Consider the following 20,549-nt stretch of genomic DNA (forward strand, 5'->3'; position numbering starts at 1 on the left):
ATACAGAACCTCCCCTCCTCTCTCTTCCACTGCTCAAGCAGTTCCTCACAGGAGCCAAAAATCTAAGACCACCCAGGAGAGCTCCAACTCCAGCCTGGGACCTTAGCTTTGTATTGGAGAAACTCACCCTTCCTCCTATTGAGCCAGCTGCTACTGCAGATTTAAAATTCCTTTCTGGGAAAACAGCTTCCCTTTTAGCCATCACTTTAGCAAGAAGGGTATCTGAATTACAGGCCCTTATGACAGTGGAGCCTTTCATCATCTTTCATGCAGACAGGGTGTCCCTCAGGACCAGTCTCTCTTTCATGCCAAAGTTGGTATCCGGTGTGGCCTTTAATCAGTCCATTCATTTGCCTACCTTCTTTCCTACTCTACAGAACAAAGGGAAACGGATTCTGCACTCCTTAGATGTGCACAGACAACTTAGATTCTACTTGGGACAGGTCTAAACCTCAAAGGAAATCTGAACAACTGCTGGTGGCATTTGCTGCAGGGACAGAGGGGAAGGCTATTTCAAAGAGAACTAAAATGGATAGGCCATTACATTCACTTCTGCTTTAAGCACCATGGAAAACCTATCCCACAGGGTATCCCACTCAAGCAGGGCTGCATCTACCTCTACAGCCTTTCTCAGAGGCATACCTACCAGGGACATCCTAGAAGCTGCTACCTGAAGTTCTGCACATACTTTCACCAAGCATTACCATTTGCTAATTTTCTCTAAATCCAGGGCTGGTTTGCCACTGCAGTTTTGCAGGGCCTTATAGCTGATCCTAATGCTATCTAAATTCCTCCTCCCCATCTTTAGCTTTGGGAATTTACCCAAATGTAATGACTGCAACAGTGAAACACGAAGAACATAGTACAGTTGTGTAGACTTACCCTAAATGTAGATGTTACAGTGCATTCAATGTTGCAGTCCTGGTTACCCTCCCAACTTTGTTTGGCTATACGTCTTCTCTCCTTTTCAATGCTTTAAACCTTTTTGGTGTATTTTGCTTTTTTGTTTGAGATATAACCTTGTATATGTATAGATTTAATTGCTTCCCATTAGGGGGGCACCTGACATCTGCGGCAATAAAAACGGATGTAATGACGTCGGCTGCATGTTTTTATACCCCTGACATCACGGAAGAAAAGACAGCAACCGACGCAGGACCCAAGACTTTGTTAATCAGGCCGACTGAGGGCTACCTGCAAGCAGATAACCCAAATGTAATGACTGCAACAGTAAATACACTTGAACATCTACATTTATGGTAAGTGTACCCAACTGTACTTTCTCTGCACTGCCCTTTGGCTTACCTACTGCTCCCAGGGTATTCACAAAGTGCCAAGCTCCAGTCATTGCATTTTGCAGGCAAAGAAATATCCAAATATATCTATACCTTGACGATTGTCTAATTCAGGCAGATAACCAGGACATACTATTGAATCATCTGGCGTTTGTACAGAAATTGCTAACTTCTCTGGGTAGACCATAAATGAAAAGAAATCACATCTTGTACCCTGCCAACAAATTGTATTCCTGGGAGCAAGCTTGAACACAACTTCTCAAATGGCTTTCCTCATGCCAGAGAAGCAAGTTCATTTGACAGTCTACTTCAAACTACTGGCCACAAAGACCCACAAAGACTACAAGGAAAATACTGCAAGCCCTGGGGTTCATGACCTCCTGCATTCTCCTAATTGCATATGCAAGACTGCATATGAGGAAACCACATTGGTGTCTAAACAGGCTATGGTGTCGACATTCTCAGGATCTAGAAGTATTGTTTTCTATCATACTTTGTCTACAGATAGAGTTCCATTGGTGGGCAGAGCCCTGCCACCTAAACAAGCGACTGCCATTCACTCTACTCCCTGCTGCCCAAACCCCAACAACTGACGCATCAGGCTATGCATGGGGGCGGGGCTCACTTGGCAGGGAAGTGCATTCAGGGCAAATGGAACTCAAGTCAAATTCACCTGCATATCAATCAAAAAGAAATGTTAGCTGTACAGAATGCTCTGACAGCCTTCAAGGACCACATTTTCCAGTGCAATTAATGGTGAAGACGGACAACATCACTGTTATGTGGTACATAAACAAGCAGGGGGGAACCCACTCATACCCTCTCTGCAGAGTAGCCATGGCTCTGTGGAACACAGCCTTGAGCTACTAAGTGCACCTACAGGCTCAATTACTGCCAGGAAAACTAAGTACACTGGCAGACTAACTACGGAGAAATCTCATGGACTCACATGAGTGGGAACTGGAACCAAATATATTCAACATGTTGAGAAAGAAAAGGGGAGCCCAGAAATAGACCTGTTTGCCTCCCCCCAGAAGTACCAATTTGAAAAATTCTGCACCTTGACTCCCCACAAACAAACTTGGAAAAGTGGACGCCCTGTCCTTCACCTGGAAAAAAATATCAGTTTTTGCCTTTCCTCCTCTGCCTGTCCTCTCCAAGGTACTACTAAAGATCAAAGAGGACAAACCAAGGACAGTATTGATTGTACCAGACTGGCCCCGCCAACACTGGTACCCCCTTTTGCGCAGTGTGTCACTACTGGCATCATGGCACCTGCCTCAGACCCCTGCCCTGCTGTCCCAGCAGGAGGCCCAGATTCTGCACCCACAGCTTCAAACTCTGAACCTGGCTAAGTTACCTGATATCTCTGTTACCATCTTTCAGTAAGCAAGTGTTGTATGTCATTATGGAGGCAAGGAGGCCTAATACTAGAAAATCTTATGCTGAAAAATGGAAAAGATTATGTTCTTGGAACCTCAGGGGATGGGCACAGCAGCCCCCAGTTTACCTCAGATACTTCAATACTTAACTGAAATGCTTGACAAGGGCCTTTCCTTTTCCTCCTTCAAAATTCATGCCTCCGCCATTTCAGCTCATTACAACACTGAACTACCCCTCTTCTCTCATCCACTGCTGAAGCAGTTCCTCAGAGGGGCCAGAAACTTAAGACCACCCAGGAGAGCCCCTACTCCAGCCTGTGACCTTAACTTTGTATTGGAAAAACTGACTCTACCTCCTTTTGAGCCAGCTGCAAATGTATAGAGTTGAAATTCCTTTCTTGGAAAACCGCCTTCCTTTTAGCCATCACTTCAGCAAGAAGGGTGTCTGAATTACAGGCCCTCATGGCAGTGGATCTTTTCATCATTTTTCATGCGGACAGGGTGTCCCTCAGGACCAATCCCTCCTTCATGCCTAAGGTGGTATGCAGTGTGGCCCTTAATTAGTCCATTCATTTGCCAACCTTCTTTTCTAATCCACTGAACAAAGGGGAACGAATACTGCACTCTTTAGGTGTGCACAGACAACTTAGATTTTATTTGGACAGGACTAAACTTCTCAGGACATCTGAACAGCTGCTGGTTGCATTTGCTGCAGGGGCAGAGGGGAAGGCCATTTCAAAGCAAACCATTTCTAAATGGATAGGCCATTGCATTCTTTTCTGCTATAAGCAGCATGGAAAACCTACCCCACAGGGGATTAGACCACATTCAACCAGGGCTGCATCTACCTCTACAGCCTTTCTCAGAGGTGTCCCTACCAGGGACATCCTAGAAGCTGCTACCTGGAGTTCTGTACATACCTTCACCAAGCATTACCATTTGTCAATTTATTCTAAATCCAGAGCTGGCTTTGCCACTGCAGTATTGCAGGGTCTTATTGCTGGTCCTAATGCTATCCAATTTCCTCCTCCCATAGTTAGCTTTGGGAATCTCCCCAAATGTGGTGACTGCAACAGTGAAACATGAAGAACATAGTACAGTTGTGCACACTTACCATAAATGTAGATGTTCACTATTGCAGTCCTAGTTACCCTCCCTCCAGCCCCCTGACTTCTTGGCTATACATCTCTTCTTGCTTACTATGCTTAAAGCTTTTTAGTGTATTTGCTTTTTTTGTTGGAGGTGTAACCTTGTATATATAATTGCTTCCTTTTTTGGGGGGCACCTGACATCTGGGGCAAGAAAAACTGATGTAATGGCATCGGCTGCATGCTTTATACCCCTGACTACCTGACGTCATGGAAGATGAGACAGCAACCGGCGCAGGACCCAAGACTTTGCTAATAAGGCCAACTGACGGCTACTGCAAGCAGATAACCCAAATGTGATGACTGCAACAGTGAATACACTCGAACATCCGCATTTATGATAAGTGTACACAACTGTACCTTTTTCTAGGTTTTGTTGTTTATTTTTTATATATTTCCTCTCTGGAAGCTTGGTATAGAGGCTTAAGACTTTAGTGTGCTCCTAGACTTGGACCCTGCAGCAGTCCTGGGTTTGATTTCCATAGCCTCCATTGCCTTTTGACCATTAACAATGGAAAAACATGGAGCAATAGCAGTGCTAAAAAGTACTAATTAACCACAAAAACAAGACTGTAGAAAAGTTTGAGAGACTCAAGAATCTCCCAGTGACATAAGTGTTAAGTTTAGGTCTTTTGTCCTTTATTGGACTACTTCATAATTACGAAAGGTTCAAAGCATATATTCATCACTGTTGTTTTAACGTTATGGGTTGTAAAACATAACCTACAGCTTTTGTATTTTAAATAATACATTTTTAATATGTGAGTTTTATATGAATATTTTGGAATATAAAATCTTTTTTTTGTAGTGAGTTCTGTTTTTTTTACTCATTTCGTGAGTTGAGCAATGATTCCATCTTTCAGATCATTTGCCATTTCTCTCTAGTGATTGCAGTGGATATCATTTTACATTGGCTGCCCATATCTCTTGTCAAAGTTTTGCTCTCTTTAATTTGTGCATTTTAATTTTTTTCCCTATGAAACAAGTTCTCCATCCTTCAGTAATTAGTACTTGGTTAACTGAGACCGACACCGATGTAATTGAGCACAGATCAATGATGCCTTCTGTCTCTGAAATGAGTATTCATAACTTGTGTGGAGTTATGGAAGGTTATTCAACACTAGTTTGTCACTGTCTTGCTTTTCTGGAAGGACAGTCAGCCTGCTTTTCTGGCTCAGTACAGGCGTACTTGTTGCTGACCACAACTGACAGTGGCACAAGTTCTTCTCCAGTTATACTGTATGTATTGCGCTTGTCCATGATGTAGGGGATGCTGATTGTGTTTGTTTGTTGATTTATTTTTTTTGATGGGGGGCACAGAAAAACTGTGGTTGTCCAGCCAGATTGGCCTTTGCCTGTAGCTGAATTCCCACACATTTTTTGACAGTGTACTGCCACTAAGATCTCTACGGTTATGGTGAGTATTCACACAAAGCTGTACTTTTTCATTCCTCAACTCTAAATGTTTGTATTCTAATGCTGTGCTATTATGAAAATGCCTTAACTTACCAGGTACTTACCTGGGCAGTAAAATGTAATTATGGATAAGTAGTTAGTAAATAACATTTTATTAACATGAAGCTTTTCTATAAATTTAATGTAATTGTTTTTATTTGAATTTTCCTTTTTTCTCTACAAAATGTAATTATTTTTCTTTGTCCCCCCCCCCCCCCTCATCTTGTAAAAGATCTCTCTGGATTGACATTACAGAACTCAGGTGAGTTTCTTGCATAATTTGCTCTAGTGCTAATACTGATTTTATGTGCAGATTGCAGAAGTGATGACTGCTGGTAGAAACCTTCCAAAATCCATGTGCATTATGGCTTAAAGTTTTTAATTGGATTGTAGATCAAAGATCTTGTAGGTAGCAGTCCTGTAGCTTCGTAGTAACTCGATGTGTGCTGTGCTTGAAGACAGAGGCTCATGCAGCTTTTAGGAAGAGCAAACCTACAGCTGTAAGATGAAGTACAAAGTGTCATCATACAAAATAATGAATCCAGGAAAGTTAAGAAGTATTGTAGACTAACAAAAGTGGTACAGAAGTGTAGGTAGTAGGCGATCAAGCCCTGATGCAATTGTGAAACTCCTTTGTAGCAAAATAGTTGAGATCTGATTTATCAAGCATTTTTCTTTGTTCTTTTGTTAGTTCTGTTGTTAGAGATTTAAGTTTTGTTATTATAACTGATTGATGTGACCTGTTGTTGCATTTTAATGTTTTCTTTCTAACTTTGAAGTGACAGGTACTGTCTGGCTGATGCCTTTTAGGTGTGGCCTTCATGAGAACTTGTAACAGGTAGTAAAAGGAGCCAGAAAGCCTGCTACTAAGAAATGTTATATCCAGTGTTATCTGCTCCCGCTGGATTTAACCTGTGGAACTTTGGATCCAATACCACCCAGGTCAAAGGTTGTTAGCCTGTTTTTGGCCCCACCTCCCTTATGCTAACTCCCCACTCCTCCATCAAACTCCCCAGATCTTAATTTGTTGCCATTTGTTTTTACATCTGGGTCTTTGCCTCCGCTTGACTTGTTCATTTTTTCGAAGTGTTAGCGAGATTTTTTTTTTTTGCCTCCTTACCATCACATCAAGATAGATCAGCATTCCCAGAGACGTCTTCACTTTTGGAATAATTTATAACTGAATCCATTATCAGTTCAGTGCCCTGCCATTTCGTCTCCCTACAAGCCCCTCTTGGTGTTTACTAAGTGCACGGTAGTGGTCGCAGACTGACTCCGCCTGCGGGGATTTTTTTGGGTTTTCCATACCTGGATGATTGGCTCCTCACCTTCCCACCAAGACATTGTTGATCTTAGCCAGGGCCTCCTTACGCTTCCTGTGACAACTTCGGCATTACAGTCAAGTATTCAAAATTGAGCCTTCATACTCAAGTCTTAGAGTTCACACGGTGACATCTAGACATGGTTTTCAGTCTTCAAGCTCAGACCTTGTCAGTGCTTGCAACTCTGAAACCTTCAGCTCACACCCTTCTGAAGCTTCTGGGTTATATGGCAGCGTCAATAGGACTGGTCCCTCTAGATAGATATTACACGGGGTCCCTTCAGTGGACTCTGGCCATTCAGTGGTCCCCCCTAAAATACTTTTGATTTCCCCATATGACTGATGTGAGTGTCATGAGTAGATTCATTGGCAGTTATAGTCTCCCTTAGTAACGTAAGGGGAGGCAGTTTGTAATTCCTTCTCCTTCGGCCACGATCATCACGGGCACCTCCTTCTTGGGATGGGTGGGGCATTTCGAAGGGAGGATGGTTCAAGGGTCTTGGCCTTTAGCAGTGGCTCACAGTCGCATCAAATGTCTGGAGATGAGAGAAGTCCTCCTTGCATTGCAGGCTGTTCAAGATGCCCTCCCCAGGGGTGTGATTGCGATACAGATTGGCAATATGTCAGTTGTCTGGTATTTCATCAAACAGGGGGGACATGTTCATACCCTCTGTCGGGAGGCCATGAGAGTTTGGCAGTTGGCAATCTCATCTCGGCGATTTCTGGTGGCAGTGTGTATCCTGGTGAAGTCCAACATTCACGCCAACAGCCACAGCAGGAGCATTTTATTGCCTCATAAGTGGTCCCTAAATCTGATAGTGTCAGCTTAGATTTTTCCATGCAGAGTTACTCTGTTGTGCTACCTGTTTGCCTCCTTGCCCAACACCAAGTAGCTGTTGTGCCCTCTCTAGGTCTGTCACCCAGGAACTCTTTGATGCTTGGCTGTGGGACTTTTTTATGCTTTTCCCCCAGTTCCTCTGGTGGTAAAGTTTCTACAGAAAGCAGTTCCCTGCTGCAGAGATGCAGTGATCCTCATCACCCCATTTTTGCCTCCGGGTTGGTTTCTCTTTGGCCTCTTCTGAACCCCCCCCCTTGGGTACTGGATCCTCTTCCGGATTTCATTTCCGGATCTCATTTCTCATCCAGCAGGCCTGGATCCCCCCCCAGTCTTCAGTCCCTCAAGTTAACTGCATGGTTCTTCCAGTTCCCTTGATGGCCAGGAATCCCAAGCCTTCACATGTGTTTGTTTATATATTGTCCTCTTCTCAGAAAGAATCCACTAGAAAAGTATGTACCAGTAAATGGAAAAGGCTTGTTCGTGGGTAGAGACTCTGAGACTTGACCCTCTTTCTGGCCTTTTGGAATCAGTCTTGGATATTCTGTCTGACTTGTTTAGTTCAGGCTCTAGCTTTTCTGATGTCAAAGTATAGTTAACAGTCAATGTTATATTGTCCTATCTCACCTTCATTCTTACAGTTTTGGGTTCGGAGCCTATTTTCAGCTCTGACTCGTCCAAATACATAGCTGAAGGTCTCAAACCTGGCTCGTGGCAAGTAGGTATACCACAATGCAGTGGTTTAATTCCCCAGATCTCATTTGCCGCTTTACGAGGTTGGATGCGCTCATCTTGGCTGTGGCTAAGTTGTGACAAATGTTTTATATTTTTCCTGTATACTGTTCTATTTTATTATAAATAGCTTAGTATTCTGTCATATTTAAATCGTTGTGCCTTTTTTTGCTCTATAGTTATATGGTTATAGTTTTATCCCCTTTGGCGCGGCTTTTAGCCGGTGCATAGTAGGCCTATTTGTATCCCTTGTAGTGGTTGTTTTTTCTGTATCTCTAGTTGTTAAGTAGCTCGTTTAAGATAGAGAGCTGTTTGCCCGTTTAAGTTAGAGGGGTGTAGTTAGTTTGTTGTCTTGTCTAGGAAATAGGGCCATTTGAATTAGAGACCCTGATGTTCTTCGTTCCACATTGCTGCAGTCCTTACTATTGGGTAGTCCGCTGTCCAGTCGACCCGAATACCAGAGTATATGGCTGACGTCGGTCAGGGCGCATTAGACTGACGTCAGTACGTCAGGGTACTAATGCGCATGACCGACGTCATATCCTCAGTCTTTTTTGCCGCATGGTCCGATGCAGAAGCAGTTTTGCGAGTGCAGGTTGGCGTTCTGAAATATTTCCGAAACCGGAGTTTCAGACCGAATCAGAGTTGGCTAAGTACCCCGTTGGGGAACATTTTGGTTTTTCTTGCCTCAGTATTTAACCGGATGTCAGAAAAAGTGAATAACTGTATTTCTTGTGGGAAACAGATACCTCATAGGGATTACCATACCTTGTGTATACCTTGTTTAGGGCCTGAGCACGACGTTGTTGGATGCCGCTCTTGTGCTAGGTTTAACAAACGCACTATTAAGAGGAGGTTAGACTGTGCCAGGTTAGTGTTTGGGAAGCGTTGCAATTATAAAATGCCGCCGGATGCTCCGGCCGCTTCGCCAAGAAGCGCAAGGACAAAACAGCGAAGCCTAGGGTTGATGAACCGGCAGTCCCGGACGACTGTTCTTTAGAAGGCTCAGTGGAGCCAGAGGTTTTGCCAGGAGTTTCTATGGAGTCTCAGGCAGAAACTTTACTGTTACAGGATGTGCCTTCTCAGGAGGTAGGCCAGGCTGAGGCGGCTTCTCAGGTAACTGTTCTTCCCTCTCTTCCCAAGGTAGTTAGAGCCTCTCCTTCTGTTGCCAAAACTTCTTTGAGAGGTAGGCCAAGTTCAGCTTCAGTGGGGGCTTCTCCTAGCATTTCGGGTTCTGTACCTAAGAAACATATGCTTAAAATGGCAGAAGATTTGATTACTATGATTAGAGGTTCTATGCCCCCTCCTGATAAGAGGCCTAGGGTGGAACCGGAGTTTGATAGTTTTGAACAGTGTTCAGAGGCTTCTGTGTCTTCTGCGGAAGATTTGCAGGAGTATCCTCCTTATTCTGATTCTGATGTGGATGATTCCACTCCTACAGCTTCTCCTCCTGAGGATTTCTCATTTTCAGAGACTCTGCATTCCATGAGGGAGCACTTTAAATGGGAAGGCCAGGATTACTCTGATTCCAGGAAAAGGCTTAGGGAATTCTTGTTTTTACCCCAGCATAGGCCCTTAGCTATACCTCCTGTGTTGAATGTGGTGGAAGATGTTTTTGCAGAGGCTTCCCTGAACCCTGACTCTTTGCCTCCTGCTCCTGTTAAACCTGATAGGTACTATAGGGTGCCCGAAGCTCATAAGTATTTGTTTAAGAGTCCTAGGGCGGACCCAGAAACTGTTTCTCAGGGGCCTAAAGGTGTTAAGGCCTCTGTGGTTAAAAATCCTGTTCCCACTGATAAAGAGGCAAGGGCTTTGGATAGGTGGGGAAAGAAAGTGTATACTTCTTCCACTCTAGCCATGAGAGCGTTGAATTGTCAGTTTCACATGCTAAAATATCAAAATTATCTCCTTTCACAATTGAAATCTAAGGTGGATGCTTTGGCGGAAGGTATTGAGTGTAAAGAGTTGCTGGATTTGGTTCATGTGTCTGAACAAGTGGGTAAGCATTCTTTGCAATGTGGTTTTGATGCTGTACAGGCCTCCTCGAGGGTGGCTGCCACTAGTTCTGTTCTTCGCAGGCATGCCTGGTTGAGGGATCAGAATTTAGCTGAGCATGTTAAGACAAGGATTTTGGATGCTCCTTTACAGTCTGATGTGTTGTTTGGTTCGCCTGTGGAAGCAGTTTTAAAGAAAATGGAGGACAAAGCTAAGTCTATGCAAACTGTTAAAGATTTTTGCAGGTGCAGCCACCAAGTTTAGTAGAAATTGGCCTGCTAAGGGGTGGACATATCCTGCTTATGATTCCCAGTCTAGGGGTAGGTCTAGACGTGGTAGGGGCAGAGCTCAAGGTTCTTTTAGGCCTAGAACAGGGAGTTCACCTGCTCAGACTTCTGGTGAGGGCAGGGGTCAGTCCTTTCGTAAACAGACCCAATGACCTGCCTTTTCAGCTGCCAGTAGATTCTCGCCTGGCAGCTCCTTTGGGAGGAAGACTGTCTCTTTTCAAAGAAAATTGGGATTTAATTACTCAAGACAGATGGGTGTTGGATATCATTCACCACGGTTACAGGTTTTATTTCCATACATTGCCCCTTTCAAAGGCATGCCAGACGTTCCTCCTCCACAAAGAAAAGAGGCTCACAAGCAAATTTCTCAGTTACTCCAGATGGGGCCATTCAGCCAGTCCCTGTATCAGAAAGGGGCCTAGGATTTTATTCTCGCCTGTTCCTAGTACCAAAGAAGGGGAACACGTGGAGACCAATTTTGGATTTATCTCTCCTCAACACTTATCTGGACATTCCCAAGTTCAAGATGTTGACGTTACAACAGCTTTTACCTCTGCTGGGCAAAGATCACTGGATGGTAACTTTAGATCTCAAGGAAGCTTACCTTCATGTGCCTATAAGGCTAAGTTGCAGGAAGTATCTGCGTTTCGAGCTGGAAATTCTCATTATCAGTTCTCTGCATTGCCCTTTGGCTTATCTACTGCCCAGAGTATTCACAAAGGTTCTGGCTCCAGTGATAGCTTACTTCAGGCTACAAGGAATTCAAATCTATCCTTACTTGGACGACTGCCTGATTCTGGCTCAAGAAAAGGAAGACCTTCTACAGTATCTGGAATATGTTATAGCAGTGCTAAGATGCCTAGGGTATTCTGTGAACGAAATAAAGTCCAGTCTAGTACCCTCTCAAGACATGTGCTTTCTGGGTGTGAGACTGAATACAGCTGCCCAGATGGCCTTTCTAACCCCGGACAAACAAAAGAGTCTATCACTTTACTTCCATCAACTATCTCATCAGTCCGTGCTGACTGCAAGGACAGTCCTTCAAGCATTAGGGTTCATGGCATCTTGTATTCTGGTGCTTCCCAATGCCAAACTGCATATGAGGAAGCTACAATGGTATCTCAAAATGTATGGACACAGCACTGCCAGGATTTGGACACTGTCATTCAAATAATACCTTGCCTTCAAAAGAATTTTTGTGGTGGGCTCAGGAATGTCACCTAAACAAGGGACTCTCTGTGACCCGGCCAGAGGCGAGTCAGATTTTAACGACAGATGCCTCGGACATTGCTTGGGGAGCTCATCTAAATGGAAAGTGGATACAAGACAAGTGGCCTGCCAGACTACAGCATCTACATATCAACATGAAGGAGATGTTAGCAGTCCAGTTTGCATTAATGGCTTTCAAGGAGTTACTTCTTCCAGGGCAGGTGTTGATTCTAACAGACAACACAACTGTCATGTGGTACATCAACAAGCAAGGGGAACACATTCTTATCCTCTATGCAGGCAAGCAATGATTTTATGGGAGACTGCGCTAAGCTTGCAACTAACTCTTCAGGCAAGGTTTCTGCCAGGAGCACAGAACTCCTTAGCAGATGTGTTAAGCAGACAAATCATGGATCCCCACGAGTGGAAACTGGATCTTCATGTATTTCAGAAATTGACAGTGTCATGGGGAACTCCAGACATAGATCTGTTCGCTTCTCCACTAAACCACCAGCTGCCAAAGTTTTGCACAAAGGGGTTTCATCACACAGCTTGGAAAGTGGATGCTCTTTCAGTTGGAAAAACCTTCATGTGTATGCCTTTCCACCTCTGCCTCTTCTTCCAAAGGTGCTATTAAAAGTCAGACAAGACAAGCCAAGGATGATTTTGATAGCTCCAGATTGGCCTCGGCAACACTGGTACCCACTACTAAGGAGTCTGGTAAGGAAGCCTCCATGGCCTTTACCTTTGATTCCTCATCTGTTATCTCAGAAGGACGGTCATCTGCTCAATGTCAAGCTTCACTCTCTTCATCTAACAGCCTGGCATATTCTGTGTTGAAACACAGCAGGTCTCAACTTCCTCAACAAGTTTTAAATGTGATTATGGAAGCTAGAAGACCTAGTACAAGGAAAGTGTACGCAGAAAAATGGAAGAGATTTTTATTTTGGAGTACAGCAAAGCATTTGGAGATTTCTGAGCCTAATTTGAGTGTGGCTCTTCAATATCTTACTGAGTTATTGGACAAAGGTTTGTCCTTCTCTTCCATTAAGATTCATGCTGCAGCAATTTCAGCTCACTATGATTGTGACCCACCATTGTTTTCGCATCCTTTGTTCAAGCAGTTTCTTAGAGGGGCAAAGAATATAAGACCCCCACGTAGAGCTCCTACTCCTGCTTGGGATCTCAATTTTGTGTTGGAAAAACTTACTCTACAACCTTTTGAGCCTGCGGCTACTGCTGAATTGAAATACTTGTCATGGAAGACTGCTTTTCTGTTGGCTATTACTTCTGCAAGAAGGGTGTCTGAGTTGCAGGCCCTTATGGCAGTAGAGCCCTTTTGATTTTCCATAAGGATAGGGTATCATTACGTACTAATCCTTCCTTTATGCCTAAGGTGGTTTCTAGTGTGGCTTTAAACCAAACTATTCATTTGCCTACTTTTTATGCAGACCCCCAAAATAAAGGGGAAAAGATTTTGCACACTTTAGATGTACACAGGCAATTGCGTTATTATTTAAGCAGGACTAAGGATTTTAGGCAGTCTCAGCAGTTGTTTGTTTCTTTTGCTTTGAGTTCAAGAGGGCAAGCCTGTGTCAAAACAAACTATTTCTAGGTGGATTGGGTTTTGCATTGCATTTTGTTATTCCCATCATGGCAAGGAGATTCCAGCTGGGATTAGGCCTCATTCCACTAGGGCTACTGCCACTTCAACAGCATTTCTAAGGGGTGGCAACTAAGGATATTTTGGAGGCAGCTACTTGGAGTTCAGTGCATACTTTCTCTAAGCATTATCACCTTCCTATCTACTCTAAGTCTAGGGCTGGTTTTGCCACAGCTGTTTTGCAAGGCATGTTGTCAGCTCCTACTTCTTTATGATTTGCCAGCCTCCCTTACCTCTGCTTTGGGATTCTACCCAATAGTAAGGACTGCAGCAATGTGGAGCGAAGAACATAGTACAGTTTTGTACCTACCATAAATGTAGATGTTCGAGGATCCACATTGCTGCAGTCCAATTTACCTCCCTCCTTCCCTCTGTGTTTAGGGGTGGTTGTGTAGGTGAGGTTATATGTTGATATTTTTGTATATATTTTTGTATATATTGTACATATTTTTGGTGCAGGTATTTTGGGCCTTGTCTTTTTAGGGTCTTCTGACATCTGGGGCAAGAAAAGACTGAGGATATGACGTCGGTCATGCGCATTAGTACCCTGACGTACTGACGTCAGTCTAATGCGCCCTGACCGACGTCAGCCATATACTCTGGTATTCGGGCCGACTGGACAGCGGACTACCCAATAGTAAGGACTGCAGCAATGTGGATCCTCGAACATCTACATTTATGGTAGGTACAAAACTGTACTTTTTTCTCCCTAGTCTGTCTCCTTCGTGTTTCCCATAATAGTTCGATAGTTCTGTGGTTTAATAGTTGAATAGTTGTATAGTTCAATAGTTCCATAGTTAAAGCTTTCTTGTTGCTTTTTGTTGTCTTATTATGTCCAAAGACCCAAAAGTGAGGGAACATAAGCCTTCGGGCTTTAAAAAATGCCAGAAGTGCTCTGAAAAAATCTCCATCACCGATGGACATGTCATATGTGTTTATTGCCTTGGTGTAATTCATCTACAAGAAAATTGTAATTTTTGTTATTCTTTCAATGCAAGGGTACTTCAAGAAAGGAGAAACAAATTGATCCTTAAAGGGCTTTTAAAACCAGCTTTTGAGGAAGCTATCCATATATGTTCTTCGTGTTTCACTGTTGCAGTGATCACACTTGGGTTATGTGCCTGCAGGTAGCCCTCAGTCGGCCCGAATACCAGAGTCTTGCGATTTCTGCGTCGGATGCTGTCGCTTCTTCCATGACGTCAGGTCGTCAGGGGTATAAAACATGTAGCTGACGGCATTACATCAGCTTTTCTTGCCGTGCTTGATTCTCATTACTTTACATGCAAAGGGAGAAATTATTCTGGAGGGAGATTTCAATTGCTTGTTATCAGATGATATCAGATGAAGACACCTCTAAAAATAGTAAGGTTAAACTAATGACAAGCTAAAAAGGTAAACAGTTTTATAGCCTCAATGAATTTTAGAGACATACGTAATTTAAGAGTTCAAAATTCACTTCAGTACACTCATTATTTTTTCCTATTCGGCACACAAACTAATATTGATATGATTTTTGTGTCTAACACTCTTTACTGTAAAATAAATGATGTTGCGATATAGTCATGTCCACTCTCTGATCACAATTCCTTTTTGTTCAGCTTGACTGTGAAAAAAGATATGATAATTTTTCCAAGAATCCCAGCTTATGTTACCAAGATAAAAGGTTTTAAGGAGTGGTTATTAAAAGAAATAAAGGCATTTATGGAAAACAACAATAATGATGAAGTAACAGATATCATACTCTGGGATGCATTAAAAGTTCACAACTTTAGTGGCGTTGAAGCTTGGTATTTTCAAAGGAGAAAGGAATGGGACAGGGAACTTTCTGGTTTAGAAGACAAAATAGAGAAGTTGAAGCTAAATTTAAAATCAAATGATAAAGCAGTACTTACTGAAATTTCTAAGGTAAACCACAAATATTTAGAAATATTGAATCATAAGTTTGCTATAAGCTTAGAAATGATTAAACTGCAGTCCTATTCTTATGAATTATTTTTATGGTAAAGCATTATTTTATGCTAGAGATTTTATTCATAGGAATTTTTTTAATTATCACAAATGTTTCATTGTAAAAAAAAAAAAAAACACTAGATGGAGCTCTATGGTAAATAGACTAGTCAGATTTAAAGAACATTCAAAATCTGGTATTAACACTATTAACTTTTTATTAAAGTGATGGATTTTATGTGACAGGTGAATAAATAAATATAACATTTTTTTAATATAAAGTGGCTATTAAAATCACAATGGACTTTTAAAATCACAGTAGGTTTTAAACTTATGTTTTGCTTGTTTTTTATGAACTAGTAAGCATTCAATAGGCTTCAATATGTTTTAATTTGACTTAGAACGTGATTGGTTAATTGATGCGTTGTAGTCTTTTTGCCAACTATATATGAGGTATAGATTAATGCCAGTCCACATCTGATGAAGTATGTTTTAAACGAAAACGTACTGTGAACGTTTATGGGGGATTTTTGTGCTTAAATGTTTTGAGAAGGATTCCAAGCTGTTAGAGGCTTTATTGTTTTGCCGTGAGGCTTCTTACTTGATTAACACAGTAAAAAGAACAACTGATTTAGGAGGTATATTAGAAGCCTTTAGAAATCATTATCGGTCAATCAAAGAAAAGACATGCAATCACCACTAGATTCAGACGATGTAGTAGATAAATTTCTACAAGAAAATATCAAGACTAAACTATCAAAACAACAAATAGTACCCTAAATAAACAGATAACCTTAGCAGAAGTGAAAGAGCAAGTTAAAAATCTGAAGGATAATAAAGCCCCAGAGTTAGATGAGATAATCCTAGCAATATATAAAATTCTTCTAGAGCACACAGTAAAGTTATTATTAAACACATTCTCCATGGTTAAACAAAACTTAATTTTCCCTCCCTTGTGGAAGTACTCAATTCCCCCCATTCTGAAACGAGGTAAGGACCCCTAACTATGTGGATCCTATAGACCCATCTCATTGTTAAATATTGATTATAAAATTTTCATGTCTATCCTGGCCAAAAGACTAAAGAATATATTACCCAATCTAATACAATTTGATCAAACTGGCTTTATCTTGAATAGAAAAGTGCACGATAATATTATTAAGCTACTATCTCTTATAGATATTACAAACAAAACCAAGACTTTAATCTTAATATGCTTAAATTAGTCAATTATAGCTAGATTACAGAAGAAACTTTTAAATCAGATATTTATACAGATGTGAGCAAAGTAGTGTGAAGCACAACAGTTCAATATTATAGAACTGTACTAAGTATGATTTCCGGTGAGCTTCTTTTTGAATTAACTATGTTATGCTTAAATAAGTTATAATTCAAGTTTCTAACTGTTTTAGCATTTATCATCTTTTATGGTCTTACTTCCTTAATTCCACGAGTAAGTTGGCAACCAATCACAGCTTACTAGAGAGCTGTTAACTAACCAGGTCGCGAGTCTTATAAACTGAAAATCTTCACCTTTAAGCACTCACGAGCTACAATTTCCCCGCTCAACCACTTTCTAGCTCAAAATCACTCTATTAAACTTTTCCTCCCTCCCTCCCCACCTTCAGTCTTCTTAATGCAAATATCACCCAAGAATCATCAGACCAAGTTCCGTGTATTCCGAACAAGCAAGCATTCCTTCCTTCCTTCCTTCAATTTAAGTCCCAGACAGTCTGACAAATGAAAATAGACAAGTAAGCACCACATTAAAAGACAAAGCCATCCAAAAGTCATAATTCACCACCATTATGCAACCCCATCCCATGCCGTTACCGTAACCCCACTACAAATCCATTATTCAGTTACAATGTGGTCACCCATTACTGCTTACGCTACTCGCACTGCACAAAGTTAACTCCTGCAATTCCTCATTCACCTTAAACCAATCTTACTTGTTTGTCACTCTTTTCAGTCATTAATCAGTTCCAGGTCCCAGTTTCCTCTAGTAACTTCGGTATTCAAAACGAGAGACAATCTTCTCACATGAGGTTAATCAGCCCTTAACAGCAACTGGAACAAATGGAAAAGATTACGTCCTTAAAGAAGGCGTCATTGTGTGGTGACAATTTCTATGTACAGAAGCCCAGTCTAGCTTTAATCCAAACAACGCTATGTTTACTAATTGCATTCAAACCTATCAAGCACATTTTCCCAAGGATATATGTGCCATACTTGCATTATATGCTTGATACTAAGTGTGCAACTCAGTCACAGTGTTTAGAGGAATTATAATAATACAAAGCTAAGTATTTATCAGCATAGCACATGTTCTTTGTGTTTCACTGTTGCAGTCATTACATTTAGGGTAATCCTGCTGGCAGGTTGCCCTCAGTCGGCCTGAATTCCAAAGTCCTGGGTCCTGCGTCAGCTGCTGTCACCCCTTCCCTGACGTCAGGTTGTCAGGGGTATAAAAGATGCTGCTGACGCCATTTTCTTTAGCCTTTCTTGCCGCGCGGTGCCCGAAGCAGTTCGCAAGGCCGGTCAGCCGACTCCTGAGATTTTCATGTTCGAGTTTCAGATCCGAAGTCTTCTGTAAAGCTAAGTACCCCATTGGGGAAACTTTTTTCTTGCTCCAGACCGATGTCAGAAAAAGTTAATTGTATTTCTTGTGGGAAGCAAATACCTCATAAGGACTTTCATTCTTACTGTATTCCTTGCCTAGGCCCTGACCATAACGTTTCAGGTTGTCTGTTTTGTGCTAGATTTAACCAATGCACTATTAAGCGTCGGTATGATTTTGCATTAAAGTATTTTGGACGCAGGTTTAATTACCCAGAAATGTAGTCGGAGAGCCATCGAACTACCGGAGTTCACAAAAAGCACAAAGAAAAAGATAGACAACCGAGGCCCAAAACCGACGAAGAAGCTTCTCCTAAGCCAGTTGCCGGTTCTCAGTGAGGTGCTTTCTCAGCCCTTGATGCCCGCTACTTTAGAGTCGCAGGCCACTACTGACTCCCACGTGGAGTCTGCTATGCCGCTGGAAACTCAAGGTATTGTTGCCTCGGACGCTATTCCTTCAGATGGGTCCGGAGCCGCTGAGCAGGCACCGGCTTCTGAAGGTGTATTCAGAACTAAATATTTATACATTAAACCAACTTCAAAGGCAAAGACTAAAGCACCTTCAAAGACAAAGAAGCAAACTCAAGAGCCACGTGGACAGGCCTCCATGCCCAAAAAGCAGATGCTCAAAATGGCCGAAGGCTTGATTACCTTGATCAGGGGTTCCCATCCCCCTTCTGATAAGAGGCCTAGGCAAGAGACTGACTATGAATCTTCAGATCAGGTTTCCATTTCTTCTGATTCCTCTTCTGATCAGAAATATTATATTCTCCCCATGAGGATTCTGATGCTGAAGACTCTGTTCCTTCCGCTTCTCCTCCTGAGGACTATTCCTTTGGGGAAACCTTGCATACCATGAGGGAGCATTTCCACTGGGAGAGCCAAGATTTTTCAGAATCTAAAAAGAGGCTCAGGAATTTCCTTTTACTACCTCAACACAAGCCAGTAGCCATCCCACATGTGTTAGACATTGTAGATGTGTTTTCAGAGTTCAGTCTTGCACCTGACTCCTTACCTCCAGCCCCTGTTAAGCCAGACAGATATTACAGGGTTCCTGACTCTCATAAATTCCTTTTTAAAAACCTGCTGCAGACCCAGAAACTATTTCTCAGGGTCCCAAAGGAGTTAAGGCTTCCGCTGCAAAAAACCCTATCTCCTCTGACGGAGATTCTAGGGCACTGGATAGATGGGGAAAAAGGTATACACATCTGCTACCTTGGCTATAAGGGCGTTAAACTGTCAATTTCATATGCTCAAATATCAACAACATGTCTTCGCATTGCTTAAACAGAAAATGTTGTTAAACACTGAATGTGCAGAAAACAAGGAAATGCAGGATATATTGCATGCAGCTGAACAAGTTGGAAAGCATACTTTGCAATGTGGTTTTGATTCTTTAGAGGCCTCCTACAGGGCCGCAGTTACAGGTTCTGTTATTAGGAGGCATGCTTGGTTAAAGGAACAAAATTTGCCTTATGTTAAAGTTAAATTATTAGATGCTCCTTTACAGCATGATACTTTGTTTGGTGTTAAGGCAGAAGAGGTGTTAAAGAAAATGGAGGACAAAGCTAAATCTATGCAAACGGTCAAAGATTTTTTACAAGTACAGCCACCTAGGTTTAGTAGACACTGGCCAACAAAGAATTGGTCCTTTCCTGTGTCAGACAGACCTCAAAGGGGCAGAACCAGACGCCCTAGAGGCAGATCCCAGGCGCAAGGTTCATTCCGCTCAAAACAATGCGGAGCTTCTACCTGCAAAGTTGGAGAAGACAAATCACAACCATTTAGGAAACAGTCCCAATGACTTCCCTCTGCCTGCACCAAGCACTTATCTCCTGGCAGCACCCTTAGGGAGAAAATTCGCACTTTTTTCTCAAAATTGGCACATTATAACCCAGGACAAGTGGGTCTTAAATATCGTGTCACAAGGCTACAAGTTCCATTTCCATACCCTGCCAAAGGCAAACGGATGGCCAGATCTGCCAAAAAATCAATGGACAGAGGTACATAAACAAGTCTCATCCCTCATGGACATGGGGGCCATTCAACTAGTACCAGAGCAAGAGCAGGGACAAGGATTTTACTCGACTGTTCTTGGTACCCAGAAAGGACAAGGCCTGGAGGCCAATACTGGACCTGTCTATTTTGAACACATTCCTTGATATACCAAAATTCAAGATTTTGACTTTGCATCAGCTTCTGCCCATGCTGGGCAAGAACGCTTGGCTGGTGATTTTAGACCTAAAAGAGGCATACCTGCATGTCCCAGTCAGACAAATATGCAGAAGGTACCTCAGATTCAAGGCTGGCTCAATGCATTACCAATTCTCTGCACTGCCCTTTGGCTTATCTACTGCGCCCAGGGTCTTTACAAAGTGCCTGGCACCAGTAATTGCATTCTGCAGACAAACAGGAATACACATATATCCTTACTTGGATGACTGTTTAATTCAAGCAGAGAACAAGGACATTCATCTACAGCATCTGGCGTTTGTGAAAAGACTTCTAACATGCCTAGGGTACACAGTCAACGAAAATAAATAAAAACTAGTACCCTCTCAAGAGATAATATTCCTGGGTGTAAGCTTAAACACAACTGCCCAGATGGCTTATGCCAGACAAACAAAGGCAACTGACTATCTATTTCAAAATGTCGGCAAC

At 42.3% G+C, this 20,549-nt stretch overlaps 1 protein-coding gene across 1 annotated transcript in view; it reads left to right on the plus strand.

Annotated features, from left to right (window-relative positions):
• Nucleotides 1-20,549, plus strand: part of SMAD4 (SMAD family member 4) — a 2,088,766-nt gene that overhangs the window by 712,168 nt on the left and 1,356,049 nt on the right. The window contains exon 4 of the mRNA XM_044082137.1: nt 5,513-5,542. Within this exon, the coding sequence (XP_043938072.1) occupies nt 5,513-5,542 (30 nt within the window). The remainder of the gene's footprint in view (nt 1-5,512; nt 5,543-20,549) is intronic.

Source organism: Protopterus annectens, chromosome 1.part1, assembly GCF_019279795.1.
Source record: "Protopterus annectens isolate FY-2018-M chromosome 1.part1, PAN1.0, whole genome shotgun sequence".
Taxonomy (NCBI): domain Eukaryota; kingdom Metazoa; phylum Chordata; order Ceratodontiformes; family Protopteridae; genus Protopterus; species Protopterus annectens.